The sequence below is a fragment of the Panthera pardus genome, unplaced genomic scaffold (assembly GCF_024362965.1).
Source record: "Panthera pardus isolate Hobbes unplaced genomic scaffold, ASM2436296v1 HiC_scaffold_24, whole genome shotgun sequence".
NCBI lineage: Eukaryota > Metazoa > Chordata > Mammalia > Carnivora > Felidae > Panthera > Panthera pardus.
This window is the reverse complement of record NW_026526810.1, coordinates 26,751,116-26,770,604: the sequence shown is the minus strand read 5'-3', so window position 1 is coordinate 26,770,604 and position 19,489 is coordinate 26,751,116. Positions and strand designations below refer to the sequence as shown.

The window sequence follows — 19,489 nt, the reverse complement described above, 5'->3', positions numbered from 1 at the left end:
ATGCTCTGTGTCTCTCTGTCTCAAAAATAAATAAACGTTAAAAAAAAAAATTTAAAAAAAAAAAGAAGCAAAGAGTCCTTATATTTTCGAGACACCTCCTGAAAAATATAAGGGTAAAGGGGGTCTGGGATTTGCAGAGGGAAACAGGATAAGCCATGAGTTGATAATTATTGACGCTGGGTGATGGGTATACGGTTTATTATACTGTTCTCACTGTTTTTGTTGCTATATAAATTTTTCCATAATACATTGTACAAAATTAAATTTAGTAAGTCTGTGAAAGTGAGGGTGCAGAGATCCAGTGACCATCACAGGCCCACTGTGTATATGACACTTACCACGGGGTCTCCTTTCAACCCAATCCACCATTGGCTTCTGAATTTCATGGTGTCAGATGCCCTAAGGGAGGAAAGTCAGCTCTCACATGCTGTCCTTTGTCCTCTCATAAACACAAGCACCTTGTTCCTTGCCGCTCTTCTCCTCTCTTACCTCCCCTCCTGAGCACAGACACAGTTTTGTCACTTCTCACCTTTGCCAACTTGAACAAGTTCCCTCCCATCTCTGATCGACGCTCTGACAGGGACATGCACCTGCTTAGCTGTGTCATGAGGATTAATTTTAACCGTGTATGTGGGAGGGTCAGCATGGCTCCCAGCCTCAAAAGCCCACAGAAGTCAGGAAGGTCATACAAATGAATGAAGGTGATCAGGTAGGAGAGAATCGTGTGACCCTCTTGACCTATCTTTAGTTTTGTCACTTTTAGTAGACACACAAGTAGAAAGAATTATAAGCAAGTTTCTATTTCCGTAAGACAAATAACAATGCAGGCATGATCATAAATGGAATAAATAACCCATAGCCATCAATAAATGGACAGTACACTGAGACTCAGCCTCAGTGTGGGGGAGTATTAGGGAGTGGGGGGTTAGGACAAAGCAGAGCACACAAACCCCATCTAACGGGCGGTCCTCCTCAGCTCCAGCTGGTTCCTGCCATGACAGATCGTAGAGCCAATGGTAACATGTCTTCTTGTTTTACAAGAGAAGCTAGAAGCTACAGAACCCAAATTGAATTTGGGTTCAATTATTTCAAAACAAAACAAAACACTATGACGGCCAAACTAAGCCTATCTGTGGGCCAAAATCAGCTCACAGGCTGCCAATGTGCAACCTCTCACCTAGATAACGGGATATACTACGGTTTCCCTTCCCGTCCTTTTCTCTTCTTCCTCTAACTTTCCCCACCCCCCTCTCTATTTCCACATTCTTCTCTCCTGACTACTCTTGCCCCTCTTTTCTATCCTAAGTTCAAGGGGTGGAAGGCATTGAATGGGTTGAAGAAGTGAACCAAGAAGTTGAAGAAACCCGAAGGGATGTGATCTAGATGCCTCACTTCCCTCAGGGCCTAGATCAGTGCCTAGCACATAGTGGGTCCTAATGGAACACTTGACGTGGGGTCACTTCACTTTCTTGTGCATACCCTGCCCTTACCCGAGGAATCATCTCGTTTTTCTTGACAGCTTTGCGAAGTCGTTCTGGCCGCTCCATCATCAACGGGAACTGGGCAATTGACCGGCCAGGAAAATACGAAGGTGGAGGGACCATGTTCACCTACAAGCGTCCAAATGAGATTTCGAGCACCGCTGGAGAATCCTTTTTGGCCGAAGGCCCCACTAATGAGATCTTGGATGTCTATGTGAGTTTGGATGTTTCTGGACTGTTTGAATTTTGCATCTTGCTTCTTCTAAGTCCCACCCTGAGCGCAAATAAGCAACAGATCATTGCCTGTGCTCAATAAAACCATTTGAGCTGAGCCTTTGAGGTGCCTAAATGCTTGGCGTTCACCTCCACCATTCACCTCCAAATGTACCTAGCTCATAGAAACCTTAAACTCTGCCAGATGCTTATTACCCTCAGAGTTTATTGACCCCCTAAAACCATTTTTACTTGTTGAACCAAATCAGAGGCAAAACATACCCTTTATTTCATGAGCATTGGCTCCGCTCCCGGCACTTTTTTCCTAATGCTAATTTGGCATGTTTTCTTTTTATGGCAAAAGAAAGCAAATGCCCAAGGCAAGACAAGACCGCTCAAGTTCCCAGCCCTCTTCAAATTCTATGAAAGCAAAGGAAGAAACGAGAACTGCAGAGTACTCCAGACGATGTGCAATAAAGCTTGAAGGAACAATACAGACGTTTACTACAAGTTCCTTGCCTTACAGAAGACACAATTCGGGATTTATTTTACAAGAAACTAAATTATTAGGTTGCCCAAGAATATAAAATGGTCCTTATTTTTCAAAGAAACCACTAAAATCCAGTCTTCTTAAAACTCTCAGGAAATCAAAAAGGTGACAAGACATAAAACTCAAATCAGGTTTTGATAAAGACGAGCTCAGCCACAGACCTGTACTGTCTTCCCATCTCTAAAGCCATGCTAATCTACATGCTATTTGCTCTTAGGATTCTATAAATATTCGTTCTCCAGCTGTACAGTTACATGTTCATTCCTGTTGGGCCTAGTGGCTCATAGACTAGAAACTATAAAAGAAGCCTTGTTATAGTTAATTTTGAATATTTTTTTTTAAGACTGTCCAGTTGGTTGTTGGACTCTGGGTAAGTTTCCAATGGCATCAGGGGTAAAAACCCAGATTGTTAAAGGCCCGGTGTGGGTGGTCTGGGATTCGGTGGCCAACAATAATTTCATAAATGGGACAGGGTTTGCACTGGCAGAATGCTCGTGTAGAAGAGGCATGGGGGAGGCAGGGAGGGTTTCCAGCCTCAGACCCACTGTTAAATTATGTGGAAAGAGAAATGAGAGAATTAGGGGTAGATGGTGGGAAACAGAGGTCACCCCACTTCCCCCCTTGGGGCTCTGTGCTCACCACCATGGTTCCTGGGTGTAGGGAGGTCAGTGGTTCTCACGTCTGCCTTCCCACGGGTGATTGTAGAATGGAGGCCCCTTTTCACATGTAGGAAGAAGGTAAGGGATGATGGCGGGCAGAATGGACACTCTCATGAACAAAACAGGTCCCACCATGCAGGAGTGACTCGGAGACGCTTGTGGCTTAAAGATTCCAAGAGATAGTTGTGATTCTAACCTCTTGCTCCAGATGAAGAAATCAAAAACCGTGAGACCATGGGACTTGCTCTAGGGTATACAACTGGCCAACAGGAGAGCCCCTTTATAAAGCAGTAGGGACAGTGTCTCCTTGCCTGGCTTGTATTTACACTGAGGATTCCCATTCTGCTGCTCCATTTAGCCCAGCGCCCTGCCCCTCGCCAGGAAGGCCATAGGCACAAAGGACTCTGTGTTCCAAAGCCAATAGGGAGGGATTTTTTCTGCAAAGGCCTGCTGATTGATTTTGTGGTTTTTGTCCGAGACGGTGTTTAATTCCTGACTTCTGCTGCTTCCTGCTTGATATCCTGCTTTTGTCATTGGTTCCTGAGAGAACAGGAACCAGGGAGACTTACTTCCCTTACACCTGTTTTCCTGACCACCCCCCACCCCCACATCTCTCTGTGGCTCTGGAGCTTTCCTTGGATGAGAGGGGATGAGATCCAGAGGTGAACGAGGGAGAAGGTGGGCCAGACCTTTCCTGAGCCAGCCTCATGGCCACATAGGGTTCTTTGAAGGGACCTCAGGGATGCCAGGCTGGCTCTGCCCAAGGCGGCTGGCTCTTCTTTGCATGATTTTCTCTCGCCACCTAGTGTTCAAATGTGTTCCCCTGTAGCATAGACATGGCTGTCTGGGCTATTTTGAGAGCACTGAGCACAATCTAAGCTATGGTATAAGATGGTTGAGAGCCAACAGAAAGGTTCTGCTACCATCGGTCCCATCTTCCTATTTGGAATGTATAAAATCTTGACTTTCCCCCTAGTTTTCTTCCAAGTTCTTCATTCTTCAAAAGCAAAGAACAAAAAACAATCCAGGAAGAGCTTTCATTTAATCTGCCACAGGTTCACTAATATGATCAGATCTGAATCAACCCACTCATTAATAGATAGTGCCATTTATACCACGGAAACTTGGCCCACAGGCAAGGTGTGTGTGACAGTGCGGTGACATTGACCTTTGTGTTGTCAGATGATACACCAGCAGCCTAATCCGGGAGTCCACTATGAGTACGTCATCATGGGGACCAACGCCATCAGCCCCCAGGTGCCTCCTCACAGGAGACCAGGTAAAATCTCTTGTGTTTCTGCCAAGCATACCTGCTATTTCCTTCTAAAGCCCCCCTGTCTCTTCCTGTGCATCTCCCTTGTGTCTCTCAGTCAACATGGAGAAAACCCACGGGCACGCACTTGATATCAGAGAATGCTTTACTATTTGTCTGAGCCTTTGCTGATGAGCGTGTCTCATTCACTTGATTCAAAAATGAGGTGGACATCCTGAATCTATCTTTCCTGTTCGAGATTTGGAAGCACCTCGTATTAGGTTCCTACAGCTGCCCTAACAAATTTTCGCAAACTTAGTGACTCAGAACCACACAAATTTGCTATCATACGGTTCAGGAGGTCAGAATCTGTCCAAAACGGGTCTTGCTGGGCGGGAACCAAGGTGTCGGTGGGCCATGCTCCTATGGGAGGCCCTAGGGGGCTCTGTCACCCTGCCCTTTCCACTTCAAGAGGCCTCCTGAACTCCTTGCTTCCGGGCCCCTTCCCGCATCTCCAAAGCCAGCTGAGTAGCACCTTCAGATCTTGGGCTCCGACCCCATTTTTCCGTCATCACATCTCTGTCTCTGACTCTCGTCCTCCTGCCTCTTGCTCGTGAGCATGCAGATGATGACATCGGGCCCATCCAGACAATCCAAGACAAGTCTCCATCCCCAAATCTTTAACTTCCTCACATCTGCAAAGTCCCTTTTACCATATATGGTAACATATTCACAGGTTCCAGGGATTAGGATGCAAACATCTTCAGAGGGCCATTATTCTGTCTACTTCATGCCTTTTCTCTTGGTCCCCTTTGCTTCCGTCAACACTGCTTTGTCTTCTAAGAAAAGAATAATGAGTTCACGCCTAGCTGTCTACCTCTTTCCCGTAGGCTTTGCTGATAGACACAGCAGGCAGCCCTCTGACTCCACAGATATTTCTTTACCAAATGATAATGGAGCCCACCACCCAAATGGAGACTTTCTTTTCCATCTTTTGAACAGGAAGGTCTGCATAAATATTAATGGTATCATCACCCACACACTGAGTCCTTGCTCTGTGCCAGATACTGCTGAGCCCTTCACACAGATTAACTCATCAAATTATCACAGTAGTGCTCAGAGGAAGGCGCTATTATTAGCCTCATTTTAAAAGTAAGGAAATGGAAGCTTAGATTGACTTATTTGCCCAGGTCCCACAGGGACCTCAGGCCAGCCTGTGTGACTATGTAACTGTTATGCTTCTTTGAGTTACCTGGTCTGACAACGGTCCTGGGAAGTGAGGGCACGGGAGGCCCGGCCCACCATCCTTCTCCAGCCCACCAGATGGATGACCAGGTTATCTGATTGTCACAGGTCAGGCAGAAACCACCTGGCTGCATGGAGACAACAGGGTGTGTGCCCAGCCTATGGGGTGCCCGTGTTGTCCAAACAGCAAATCAGCACAGCAGGAGCGATACATAGTCTGAGAAACCAAGTGCAGATGGCAGAATATTGAGGTTACTGAGGTCTGATGCTGATCGATAAGGCAATTGGACAGACTACTTGAAATCATATAAGGTGATGATGACTGATAACAAGCCTGATGAGTCTCAGCTGATCGGTAGCATGGGATTGATGACCTGGGACAGGCAGGCCCAGAAGGAGTCAGTTGTAGAAAGTTGGTGAGGAGGAACATTCTGGGATTCGGCTTTACCCTCCATGAACTCGAATTCAGCTCTGCTGGTTTCTGCTGGCTTGCTTCAGACAAGTCAGAAACTCTCTGAGCACATCCCCAGTCTACAAAATGGTGAGGGAAAAAACCCTACACTCCCAGGATTTTTTTGGAGGCGACAGGCAGTGGAAAAGGATTGAATATCAGGTATCCATCCCGGCACGGTGCCCAGTGTATGCGAGGTACGCAAATGATTTTAAAATGTTTTTGTCTGGTAACATTTTAGTCTCACTTATAGCGGGATGACTAGTCTTGATTCTGTTGATTTAAACTGCATATAATTTAAGCCACAAAATATTTTAAGTAGCCAACTAAATAAGAAATATGGGTGAAGGGTGGGAGAGCCCTAAGTTTTAACTGGATTCTACAGTAACTCTGGGATCTGCCTCCTTAGTTTGTATCGAACTTGAACAATATTCGGTCAAAATAGAAATATATAAAGTAAGATACAAGTGTTCCATAACTGGCCAAACTTGGAAGCAACCAAGATATCCTTCGTTAGGTGAATGGATGAATAAGCTGTCTGGTACCTCCAGACAGTGGAATGTTATTCAGCACAAAAAGAAATGAGCTGTCAAGCCATGAAAAGACATGGAAGAAAGGTCAGTGCGCATTATTAAAGTGAAAGAAGTCGATCTGAAAAGCCTCCACGCTGCATGATTCCAACCATACGACATTCTGAAAAAGGCAAAACTATGAGGACGTTAAACAGGTTCCCAGGGGCAAAGGGGGAGGGAGGGACGAATAGGCAGACAGAAGATTTTGAGGGCAGTGACACTATTCTCAATGCTACCGTAATGGTGGGTACATAGCATTACACATTTGTCGAAACCCATAAATTGTACATCACCAGACTGAGCCCTGATGTAAACCATGGGCTTTGGGTGATAATGGTGTGTCGATGCAGGTTCGTGGATGGCAACAGCTGTCCTATTCTGGTGCAGGATGTTGATGGGGGAGGCTGTGCGTGTGTGGGGCCAGGGAGGATGTGGAACCTTTCCACTTAATTTTGCTGTGACCCTAAAACTGCTCTAAAAAAAGAATAATGTCTATGAAAAAAAAGAAAAGGTAATATGCCCCGACCTCATCCCTCCCACCCCATCCCAAGAGGGAATATCTCTTTACAACTTGGTGGGATTCCACACAGCCCTTTCCTGTGCACATAGAAACACGCTTACAGCCACTTGGAACCTTTGCCTGCAATCCAAGTGTACAAGGGACATTGCATGCTGGGCTTTTCCAGAAGTCTAACTGAGATCTCACCTCAACTGCAAACCTATTTGAAACTTGTAGAAAGTTCGATCTCAGTCAATATGGGGGCCCCCCACACACCCCTGATAGGAGTGAAGATCACCATGAGTAAGGTCTGCGGTGCTCAGGAAGCCCCAGCCCCCTGACTCCACCCTCTCCTCGCCTTGGAAATACTTCTCCCTCTCCCTGTGTCTCTCAAAAAATGCTCTCCACCTTTCCCTCCTTTCTTTTCCTCTTTTCCCTCGAATGGCTGGGTATCTGGGCCTCCTTATCCTCCCTGAGAACTCAGGCTTTCACTGTAGGAAGGAAGAGCTGTTGACTTTCAGCAGCTTGTACTCTCTCTCCTGCAAAACTCCGAGGCCAGAAAACCTAAGGGCTTGGCCACTTGGACTGGGAGAGGAGGAGGAACAGACACAAGGGGCAGAAAGCAGATTTAATCTCCGGAGGTGTCCGGCCACACCTCGGCGTGTATGTGTTTGCAGGCTAAACTCTGCCGTGCTTTTTCCTCTCATCAAACAACAGATCGGTCATCTTTCCATATCACAACATATATTTTCTCCGTTTTTTTTGTTCCATTCTTAAAAAAAAAAAAAAAAAAGTAACCTAGCATCCATTCATGGTTGTAGCATGATGGTTTTTAACCAGGACCCTGGTGGACATTTAAATCCACTCCACTGTTTGGCTATTTCAAATAACGCTTTACTAGCCATGGTTGTACATGCCGCTTTATGCAAAAGAATGGGAATATTTGCACGATGAATGTCCTAGAAACTGAATCACTAGGTCAGGAGGCACGTGCGTGTAAAACGAGGGTGGATGTGACCAAATTGCCCTCCAAAAATTTGTGTCTATCTACCCTCCCCTTCTCCGGTGTATTTCCCTGTACTTTCCATGAGGGGTTTAGGAATTTAGGGTCTCCAAAGTTTCTGATACTTACTGTCAGGCTAATAACGTTGTGGTGGTGGTTTTTGTTTTCGCATGTGGTTCTTTAACTATGAGTGAAGTTGAGCGTTGTTGTGTGACTTTTGGCTGTTTGCATTTCTTTTTACGTGACTTGCCTCTTCCTGGCCCTTGCCTGCTTCTCCTCCTGAGACATCTGTCTTTCTCTTATTCGCTTTTAATAATGGTTTGGATATTAGGGAAATGAGCATCTGCATGTTTTAAACACATGTGTTGTGAATTGGAAACGGTGGTATTCTGCATAATTTCTAATGTTGAAGGGATCTCCTCCGTGGGACTCAGTGTCCAGACCGATCTGTCTTCTGTGTGTGCACCTGCCTCTCCTAGGGGAGCCCTTCAACGGCCAGCTGGTAACGGATGGGAGGAGCCAGGAGGAGCGAGAAGAGAAAGAGAGGACCGAGGAGAAGGAAGGAGATGGTGGGGCGCCTGAAGTATTCACCTCAGGATCAGTGCAGGCCTTCCCAGTCAGGCATCCCGATGGATTTTCTTCCCATCGACTGGACGATTTGGTGCCGGCGGCACCGCAGTCCCCACGGCGAAGCCGGGACCACAACTGGAAGCAGCTCGGGACCACAGAATGCTCAACGAGTTGTGGGAAAGGTGAGCTCGAGTGTGGGCTGGGAGGGTGTCCGCAGATCCCTGCCCCCCGCCCCCGCCACCCGGTGAGGAACGCGTAGCTGGGCTCGAGGCACGCGGCAAACCCTCCCCTCCTTGAGCCTGACTGGGGGATTGGTCACTGGTGTGACATTGTGTTGAGGCTCCCGAGGACCCCCCCCCCAAGCCTGATGATCCCCGAGAAGGACATGCAAGACTCAGAGAAGCTGCCATGCTTGCAACTTTCACAGTGAGAAGATACAGATGGGCATCATCAGAGGGAAAACGCGCATGTGGCCAGGTCCAGGAGAAACCAGGGGCCAGCTTCCAGGTGTCCCATCCCAAGACAGTTGCATATGGATGCACTGAATTCTCCCAGCAATGAGGGGTGACCGCAGGAGCCAAGTAATGCCAACCAGGGAAGCCCCTCGAGCTTTGGTGTACAGGGGGCTTATTGTGGCTCAGTCGCATAGGCACGTAGCCCCCACATTACCGACATTGGCACCCAGAAGTCAAACTGAGAGACAGGACATGGCCCGAGACCTCAGGCACAGAAAAACAGGCACTCACCCGAATCGCATTGTTGGCATAAACTCTCTTGTCACACTGATACAGCGTGGTCCCAAGACATAGAGAAACACCCCTGTCAGCCGGATATTCCACGGGCTCAAAGGGCTGGTCCTGTAGATGGGCCTTTCTTTGGAGTGTGCAGGGTCCGAGCACCCTGAGTTAACCCTCTCCTGCATGCCACACTCATTAATGGCCACAGAATGTGCTCACAAAGCGTAAGGTCACACAAATACCAGACAAAACTCATTCTCACATCTGAGATTCCAGAAAAAAGCATGCTGACTGGGCTTGAGGTGTTAGCTGGCTTTCAGGCTCACCAGCACTCACAGCTCTCTCCTTTCTGTAAAATCCTCATCCTGTATCATCCCGTTATCCCGACCCCGTCTGCTGAGACCCCAGGGACAAGCCTGCAGCCCAATGTCGCCAGCTCTGTGGACTCCTTGCAGGAAGGGAGACCGCACACCAGAGGGCACCCGGGGCATCTCCCTAAACCAAAGAAAAGAGAAGAGTTACAGGACTGGAGAGAAGAGTGGATGGTGTGCAGGTGAAATTTACGTAAAGCTGGTCGTGATAGGCTCAAAACAAAGCGTGGCTGTGTGCGAGCGGGTCAGTATCAGTCTCGGTCTGAACTGTGAAGGCGATCCAGGGCCCTGTCTCCTGGAAAGACCCAAAGCTAAGGTAGATGTGGAATGTGGTGTCCAGAAACCCCTTCTCAAACCTGTGGCACCTAGTTGGAAATGGATGGTGTTTCCCAGTTTCAAGGTGGCCTAGATCCCCAGGGCAAGGATTTGCCTGGGACCATCCAGGAACTGTGATGCAGGGATACCAAATGCATAGTAATAGCCTTCTGTTTGTAATGAAGTCCTATTGGTGACCCTGGAAGAACTGTGCTTTGAGGGGAGGTTACCACAGAAACCGGGAGGCTGTATCTCAGAAAGTTTCTGCGGACAGGAAACTGTGGCACACTGACAATATTGGTTTGGGGACATTTTTTCTTTTCTTTTCTTCAAGAGGCTTGTACCTGAAGGCGCAAAATCCGGAAACTTTGACAGAATTTGTGCATGGAAAAGCCTTTCGCCACCGCCTCAAAGCCTTTATCTTTTTCCCAAGCACATTGGCTTAGTGGCTTTTGAGAATGGGATTTGGGTGTTCTTCACGGGAGCCGGAGCCCCTCCCGCCTGGAACCCCACCAGTCCCATGATGACCGACAACCAGAGAACTGATTTATGGGGCTGGTATTGTGCAGGTTTTATCGTGCTTTTACTTAGTTGATGTGCAAAGAACATGGACTGGAGATTCGCCGGGCTAACCTCTTTTTCAAGCTCTCCGAGGAAAAATGAAATGCCTATAGAATGTGTCTTAACAGAGGCAGAAAGCTAGAGATGATTACACATTAAGGCCAAAACCACTTTAGTGAGGACCCATCCATGAATCTGAAGAGGTGAGCGGTACAAAAATGCAGGTGACGTAGGAACTCAGGGTCCAAGTGTGTTCTTACCAGATACTCTGTAGTTAGTGGTGTGGTGCCCACTAGAGGAACTGCTTACATTTGTGCTAGGTAGAAACGAGGGAAAGTTATAAAAATAAAACTTGTTGTCATGTGGTTTTATTTCAAGGATGGCATGTATGGGAGATTCTCTTCCCTTTCACGTCCGTAAAGATCGCCTGGCCCAGCCTTTCCAGGAGGGTGCGATGTGGCCTTGTCCAGAGACCTTTCGGTTTTGCCTTGGGGACTTAATAGGATAAGGACATAGCTGTGCCATTGGCCAGCTGCCCCTTCATGCTGCTCACACAGTCCTGTGTTCACTGAATAGATGCCACTTACCCTGGTGGTCATTCAACAGGTCTCTTATCTGCTCTGTACCAGGCATGATGGAGGGACCCCATCTCCAAAGATTCTGGTTATCTTCCCCCCAGCCAACCCCAGTCTGTGTGATCCACACTGAGATAAAAAATCTGCCTCCCTTATTATTCTCTGGTATGGAGCCAGCAAACTGTTTACACTTGCTGATTTGGCACAGATACATCTCCTCTGGGAAGCCCTTCCCAATTCTGCAAGGTCCCACTTATTCCATGGGACCTCCCGGCAATTCGGGACACATTTTTGTCCCAGCTCCGTGTGGCCTAGCGGTTCCCCCCGCGTGTACACACACTTTGCGTTGCCTGCACCTGGGATCGTACCAAGCACGCACGGGGGCACCCCTCAGGTGATTCTTGAATTAACGAATCTATTGTCACCACATCTCAAATGGGGTGTAGACAGCTTTTAGAAAGCGTGTAAGAGTGGCTTTTACATCGTCATTATATCTTAGATACGCAAGGCTAGTGTTGCCTCACTTGTGTTTTATCCGTAGCTGAAAGAGCGTGGATTTATGTATTCGAAACCGAAGAATCTTTTTCTCTAGATTTCCATATTATCTTGTTTAACGTCCTTAATAGAGTCTTTCTCTTTTGCATTGTGGACCCACACACACATATACACACGTCATCTGCCCCTCGGATGCCCGGGATGACGTGTGCATTCTCTTCTTTACCCTGATAAACAGCACGGCTTGTCCAGTCAAAGAGACACGGAAGACGTGCCTCGGAAATCAAACAAGAGCAGAGATGTACTGTCCCCCACCCCCGCAACTTGTACTCGCAGCCCCTTTGCTCTCCCTCGTGACAAATGGCAGCAGCCGGGGGTGCCCCTCCTTGGCTCCCTGGAAGGTTTGCTCCCGGCAGCAGTGGCCACACCTGCAGGACAGACGAGGCAGCGTGGATGCGGCAGTGTTTTGCTCAGCAGTAGTGACAGATGTGCCGGGACCAGGACCTTCTGAGCCTACTGGTGCCGCCCAGCTCTTTTACGCACAACACAAATCCACGCCCCCTGCAACCTCACCACTTGTCCGTACACAGACCTCCTCCAGTCCTGGTGGAGCTCACCAGACCACACGTTTCCATACGTCTCGTGTGAAAACCTCCCTTTTGGGGAAATGCTTTCAGCATCACGATATCACCATCACAGAGAGGGGCCCCGCCCCGAGCATCCCAGATGGCTTGTACTCCATCCAGCATTTTGCCCAGACCTCTGGTCAAAATTTTGGCTTGGCCCCGTTGATTCCTAGGGTACCACGACTAGGGTGATTTAATTTTTTTCTTGCTCCGTATTTTGTCCCTCTCTCCACAGTGCCTCACCAGCCTCTATATACTGTCCCCTGAATTCACCGACTTGCCTCAGTTACTCATTTTGGATTACCTGCGGCACCGTCCCCTCCTCCAGGATAACGGAGTCCTGTTTTGATCAACACACACAACACAAAACCCAACTAAAACGATCCCAGATTTTCCCTGCTGCCTGAAGCCCAGCCAGCACCTGACCTCACCACCCCATTCTTGCTTGCCAGCAATTAGAGGCATAATTGAATGGCACACTGTACAGTGAAGAGATGGCCAGGTGCCATTTTGAGTGACAGTCCCCCTCTCTGCAGAGATCAACAAAGAAAGAAACCATTGTGGTCACTGGAGTCACTAGAGCTCTGGTGCCTTCTCACCATCAGAGAGAGAGCCTCTGAACCCATGTCCTCAACTGAACACGGGAGCTGCATGGTGGACAAGCGCTCTGTAAAGGCCGTAAGGGGTTGGGGGAGGCAGGCAGTGGCCATGTGCTAACAGCCCTAAGCAGAACCCATCTCTCCGAGGCACAGAGCATTCCTATGGTTACCTGCATCCTTCTAGCTGAAGATATTAAATTGCCCCCTCATTTGCGTGCCGTGTCGTTGGAATAGTTACTTTTGCTTTCCAGTTCACAAACTTGCTAGCAGAAAAGTTAGACCCACATGGTCCGAAGGGATAAATAATAAGATTTTTACTTAATCCCTTAATAGCTGGGTCCCAAATGGATACCCTGCAAGGCATGAATGGAATCTTATTCATCTTTGTGAAGTGAGCACGATGTGCTTCATGTTCGTTGAATTTAATTAAAAATCTCTTCTTAAAGGAAGCAGGTATGTCACTAGACAAAACTCAATTCCACAAAAATTGTTTGCTTCCTATTAATTAAATTAATTTAAGGGAAAAGTCAGTACTGCTTTTTTACTCAGCTAACAATTATACTCAATTGAGACATGACTTTAAATAATGGTCTCAAGGAATAGCCGCATTAGAAATTTTTACTAGCAGAGTGGTTTTGAAACACATGACCATTTCAGATTCAGAACTGTCTTACAAACTGTCGAGTTTCTTACGAGAACTTCCCTCTGGCTCCGTCATCACACAAGATCAGCTGAACCAAGCATTGACACACTTTTCACGGCTGATGAAATACTGTGACCTTTATGTTAAAAGTTATCCCTCCAGTTTCAATTAAATTGTAGCAAGTTGGAAGTTCAGCAACTCTGAACACCTGGCCAGTTAGCAACAGAGCTAAGACAGAGCTGTAGAATAAGTGATAGTGTTCTGCCCAGCAGGAATTGTGTAGTGGCCTCGACTGGGGGTTGGCTGCGGGGACAGGCAATTATTTGTGAAGAAGCATCTTATTTTTCAGACCGTTGTTTGGCCTGATGACATTTCTCTTTGTACACCTTCACTAGTAATACTCCAGAGCTGCCACCAGGGAGCAGCAGAGAGAGGAAGGCAGAATTGAAAGGGCTTTTTTTGAAAGCGACAGATCTCACTTAACAAATGCTGACTTTCTCTCCAAGACAGATTTATCCACATGAAGCCAGTGAAACTCAGCTGTGTATTTAACACAAAACAACAGGGGCGTCTGGGTGGCTCAGTCGGTTGAGCGTCTGGCTCTTAGTTGCAGCTCGGGTCATGATCTCACGGTTTGTGACTCTGAGCCCTGAGTCTGGCTCCTCAGTGACAGTGCAGATCCCACTTGGAAGTCTCTCTCTCTGCCTCTCCCCTTCTCTCTCTCTCTCTCTCTCAAAATAAATAAAAACTTTTTTAAAAAAGTGTTTAAAACAAAACAAAACAACAACAACAAAAACCCCGAGGAAGTTAGTATGATTTTTTGTAGCAAAGTAATAAAAACAAATATTAGATCTCTGGTAAGTAGCCATTCAGCATTTTTATTGAGCAGCTGTTATTCTGCTAGGTACTGGGATTACAGGGATGGACAAGAATGAGTTCTGTCTCTGAGAAGCTCACTGTCTCATGGGAAGCAGACATCCACTCAAATACCTAAAAATACCATTGGATCAGTACTTTATTCGGGGAATGTGTGAGATGCTGTCCAAAGGGGAAGCCAGCTGCTCCTCTAGCCTGTCTTAAATCTTCCTACTTCTCTGCTTCAGCCTGCCTCTTCATCATACAGGCACACGTTCAGCTGCCTGGACGGCCCCCTCCCTCCAAGACACATGTGCACACAGCTGCCCAAACCCAACCGTTCTCTAGGATCCAGCTGGGGCTTCTGGGACCCTTTCTCTGTGATGTCTCCAGAAAACCTGCAAACGGTTATTGCTAGTGCTCACAATCTCTCTCCTGCCTAGTGCTATCTTGAACTGTTACGAAAACTATTTTTGCCCGCCTCTAGCAGCCGTGTCCGCAAAGAGATCGTAAGCTCTCCGAGGGCAGTGACTATTCCTACCCTTCTTTGCACTCACAGTGCCTGGCGGCCCGTGTGTGTGCGTATGGATTGTTCCGTTTCTGTGGCCTCTCTTCATCGGTACCTGGGTATCTCTGGGCATCTCCACCAGTCAAGTGTGCGGGACGGTCCCTCAGAAGTTCTTCTTGTGTTTGCAGGATCGCAGTTCCCGATTTTTCGCTGTGTACACAGAAACACCCACGAAGAGGTTCCCGAGAGCTACTGTGACTCCAGCATGAAGCCGACCCCTGAGGAGGAACCCTGCAACATCTTCCCTTGCCCAGCCTTGTAAGATGGCCTCTCGGTGCAGGTGGCCTTTTGTCGGGTCACTTCTGCTTGCTCGTGCATAGGACCTCAGTCGCAGATACAATCCGGTTTTTAAATCTGTGTACATCTGATGTAGGAACATGAGACTTGGTCTGTGCATAAGCTGCAGTCTGTTCAACACGCGCACCTGTCTTGGGATGCACGCAGTTAACTTGCAGCCCTGACCAGCCAGCCTTTGGTGATTAGGAGCAATTACGTTTTAGCCTGGCGAGGAAAGGAGACAGGGAAGCAGAGAATTACAGTCCAGCGTGGTCAGTGAGGTAGGTGAGCTGTGTACACAGAATAAGGCGAGTCACAAAGACACCAGCCAGGAGGAGTCGGGTAAAGAGTCTCAGGAGAGGTCGGGGCTGGCTATTGAATGATAAATAGGACACTTGCAGAAGGATGGGGGAAGGGCCCTAAGAAGGGTCCAAACGTAATCTTCAAAGTAACAGATACATTCTCATAGGTAATGAGCATGCACCCATGTCTTATTTATTTATTTATTTATTTATTTATTTATTTTAAATTTTTTTAACGTTTATTTACTTTTGAGACAGAGAGAGACAGAGCATGAATGGGGGAGGGTCAGAGAGAGAGGGAGACACAGAATCTGAAACAGGCTCCAGGCTCTGAGCTGTCAGCACAGAACCCGATTCAGGGCTGGAACTCAGGAACCATGAGATCATGACCTGAGCCAAAGTCCGCTGCTTAACCGACTGAGCCACCCAGGCGCCCCGCCCCATGTCTTATTTAACTGAATGACAAAGCAGAGGATTGTGAAACTGACAAGTAACTAGAAAAAAAAAAAAAAAAAAAAAAAAAAGGAATACTGGAATAAGATTTCTAAGTTCCAAAGTGGGTTACTTTCCTTTACGGAGTCCGATGGCCCTCAGGCCGACCATTAAGAATGCTCTAGGACGAGCCTCACCCGGAAGGATTCTGACGGTTCCGTGCAGGCTGGCTCGGGCGGGGTCTGGCTGTCTTCCTGCGGACCGACGCTGACCCGTCCCTGTCGCTCTCTGTCATTCCGGAGCTAGCTGGGACATCGGAGAGTGGTCCGAGTGCAGCAAGACCTGCGGCCTGGGCATGCAGCATCGCCAGGTTCTGTGCCGCCAGGTGTATGCCAACCGCAGCCTGACGGTGCAGCCCTACCGCTGCCAGCACCTGGAGAAGCCCGAGACCACCAGCACCTGCCAGCTCAAGATCTGCAGCGAGTGGCAGATCCGGACAGACTGGACCTCGGTACGCGGGGCGGGGCGGGGCGCCGCTCCAGAGCTCCCCCACCCCCCCCCCGCCCCCGCCCCGCAGCGCTCACTGCCTCCCCACCCCCACCCCACCGCCCCGCCCCCACCCCAGACCTATCAGGACAGCCCTGAGGTCTCCTGGAGGGAACCCCACCGAGTGCTTCCGGAAGGACTTTTGTGCAACCCACAGAATAGACCGATGGCTTGGGAGAGTGTTCCAGCCACCCACGGCCAACCTGAAGGGTGAACCCACGCGAGTCACGTGCATACACGTCTCATCACTCTCGCGTGTCCTGAGAAGCCAGGTCCTTCCCGTCTTGCACCCCCGTTTTACAGATGACAGAACTGAGGCCCAGAGCAGCAGAGTAGGCAGGACATCCGAGAAGGTCTTAGAGAAAAAAACTTGTGAAGTGTTCAGGGCTGGGATCCCCCTCCCCTCGGACAGCACTGCGTGGCGGGGGAGGGGGAAAGAGGAACTCAACCACACAGTGGGTCCCCTGCTCAGGTGGCAGGTGACCAGGATGGGGGCACCACAGCTAGAGAGGCCCCCAGAGGTAACACCACCCATTCCACTGACGTGATCTTGCTGTGTTTTAGTGCTCAGTGCCCTGCGGGGTGGGACAGAGGACTCGAGACGTGAAGTGTGTGAGCAACATCGGGGACGTGGTTGATGATGAGGAGTGCAACATGAAGCTGCGGCCCAACGACATTGAGAATTGCGACATGGGGCCCTGCGCGAAGAGCTGGTTCCTCACCGAGTGGGGCGAAAGGGTGAGCATGGCGGCCGCACACTGGGTTCTGGAGCCGGGCCCAGGGTCCACGTGTTACCGGGCGCCCCAACACCACCAAGACAAATCGCCCGCGAGAAATTACCAGACTTACTAGAAACCACGAGACTTACTACAAGTTACTAGACTTACTAGAAATTACTAGGATTACTAAAAATTACGAGGGTAATTTCTGACTTTGGGGAAAAGGCCCAGAGACGACCTCTCGCGGGCTTTCCATCCTTATAGGAAGACCGAGGGGCTCCAAGAGGGAGCAGTGGGTGTGAAAGGATATTAGTTCTCCTTTGCACCCCAATGAATATTAGTGAGTTTAGTATTGGATTTCTAGCCATCCCAGAACTCATTTGTGTTCAGAGTAAACTGGGCAAACTTAGTGCACAAGCAGATGAATAAAAAGAATGACGCTGGGCTTTCATTTTTCTGTAGGGAAGACTTTAAAATAACGTTGGATGGGGGCACCTGGGTGGCTCAGTCGGTTAAGCATCTGACTCAGTTTCAGCTCAGGTCATGATCTCAGTTTCATGAGTTCAAGCCCCACATCCGGCTGTGCACTGACAGCTAGGAGCCTGCTTGGGTTTCTGTCTCTCTCTCTCTCTCTCTTCCTCTCTCTCTGCCCCTCCCCTACTCACGTTGTCTCTGTCTCTCTCAAAATAAATAAATAAACTTGAAAAAAAAAATTTTAATAACATTAGATGAAAATAATTTTTGTCAAATATACATAAAACCTTCAGCTAAAATATCGGTGTCCTATAATACAAAAGTTTATGATACAAACAGAATTTATGATACCAATTTAAGTTATGAAACAAAGGAACAAAATAGCTTGAAGTCTGGAGCACTTAAACCCTTTTAATCCTTAATCCATTGTATGTAACCTCATGAAGAATATGCAGTGCTCAAGGTAATAAGTTCTTCTATGAATATCCAATGACTTATATGTCCAAACAGACTAGAAACTTAGAAATTTTTCTGAAGGTTCACATTCCCTAGAGCAAACGAAAGTTTCAGAATGCTTGTGTAAAGGCTAAAATAGCTGAAATTATTTTCTCAGCAAATGCTTCGTCTTGATCAGTCATTATTCTAGAATGCAAAGAAAATTATTTACAGAAAACAATGTAGTTAATAATAGGCTATATGCAAAGATAGGCAATGCAAGACAACTGAGTTTCTAATGCATTTCAAATATTTAATCTAAAATATTTAATCATCATTCTTTTTTAGTGTTCACTTATTTGTTTTGAGAGAGAGAAAGAGAGAGCACCACCCAGGCGCCCCTTAATCAAAGTTCTTATATGACTACACACTTAATAACTTACCTCCACTTAATAAAATAGTAAAAATGCCATTTTCTGCTTTTTTAATGTGCATTTGCAAACATTTTCTCTCACAGAGTTTTTCACTTAAATTATATGGATTTCCAGGGCATCTGGGTGGCTCAGTCAGTGGAGCATCTGACTCTTGATTTCACCTCAAGCCATGATCTCAAGGTTTGTGGGATCGAGCCCCATGTTGGGCTCTTCACGGACAGTGTGGAGCCTGCTTGGGATTCTCTCTCTCCCTCTCTCTCTCTGCCCCTCCCCCGCTCACACATGGGGGCTCTCTCTCTCTCAAAAATAAATAAACTTTAAAAAAATAATATGTATTTCCAATTAAAAAGCTAATGTAGTTATGGACAAAAAATAATATTCACTTTTTCTGGTCATACAGTAACATATACTATTATAAAAAAATATGAAAAAAATCAGAAAAGTATACCAATAATCTCTTCACTAGCAGATAATAATTTAAGATTTGTAAGCTTAAAAAAAAGCTACTGTCAAGCTTTTTCCTATTCATAACATACTTTACATACATAGCTTTTTTTTTTTCAGAGAGAGAGAGAGAGAAAGAAGATGCAAGCAGGGGAGAGGGGAAAAGAGAGAGAATTTTCTTTTTTGAGAGAGAGAGAGAGAGAGAGAGAGAGAATCTTAAGCAGGTTCCACGCTCAGCATGGAGCCCAACACAGGGCTCAGTCTCACAGTCGTGAGATCGTGACCTGAACTGAAATCAAGAGTCAGAAGCTTAACCAACTGAGCCACCCAGGCGCCCTTTATACATATCTCTTTTGTACTCATTCATATTTGAAAGATACAAATCATAATACTACATATGTATAATTTGGTAGCCTTCTTTTTTCACGTATGTATTAATTATAAACATGTTGATGGCATTAGAAACCTTTAAAGCATGACTTTTAATTAGACTCAGCTATTGTCTGTCTACTATAACTGAATCGACCCCTATTCTTTATTTCCCTTCCAAAAAAGACTTGTAAATTTCCCTCTAATGTAAATTTACT

At 47.2% G+C, this 19,489-nt stretch overlaps 1 protein-coding gene across 4 annotated transcripts in view; it reads left to right on the top strand.

Annotated features, from left to right (window-relative positions):
* Nucleotides 1-19,489, top strand: part of THSD4 (thrombospondin type 1 domain containing 4) — a 566,849-nt gene that overhangs the window by 526,955 nt on the left and 20,405 nt on the right. For all 4 annotated transcript variants that reach the window (XM_053888890.1, XM_053888892.1, XM_053888891.1 and 1 more), the window contains 6 exons: nt 1,520-1,695; nt 4,086-4,182; nt 8,405-8,677; nt 14,969-15,098; nt 16,157-16,361; nt 16,961-17,134. In XM_053888890.1, coding sequence (XP_053744865.1) covers nt 1,520-1,695; nt 4,086-4,182; nt 8,405-8,677; nt 14,969-15,098; nt 16,157-16,361; nt 16,961-17,134 — 1,055 coding nt within the window. The remainder of the gene's footprint in view (nt 1-1,519; nt 1,696-4,085; nt 4,183-8,404; nt 8,678-14,968; nt 15,099-16,156; nt 16,362-16,960; nt 17,135-19,489) is intronic.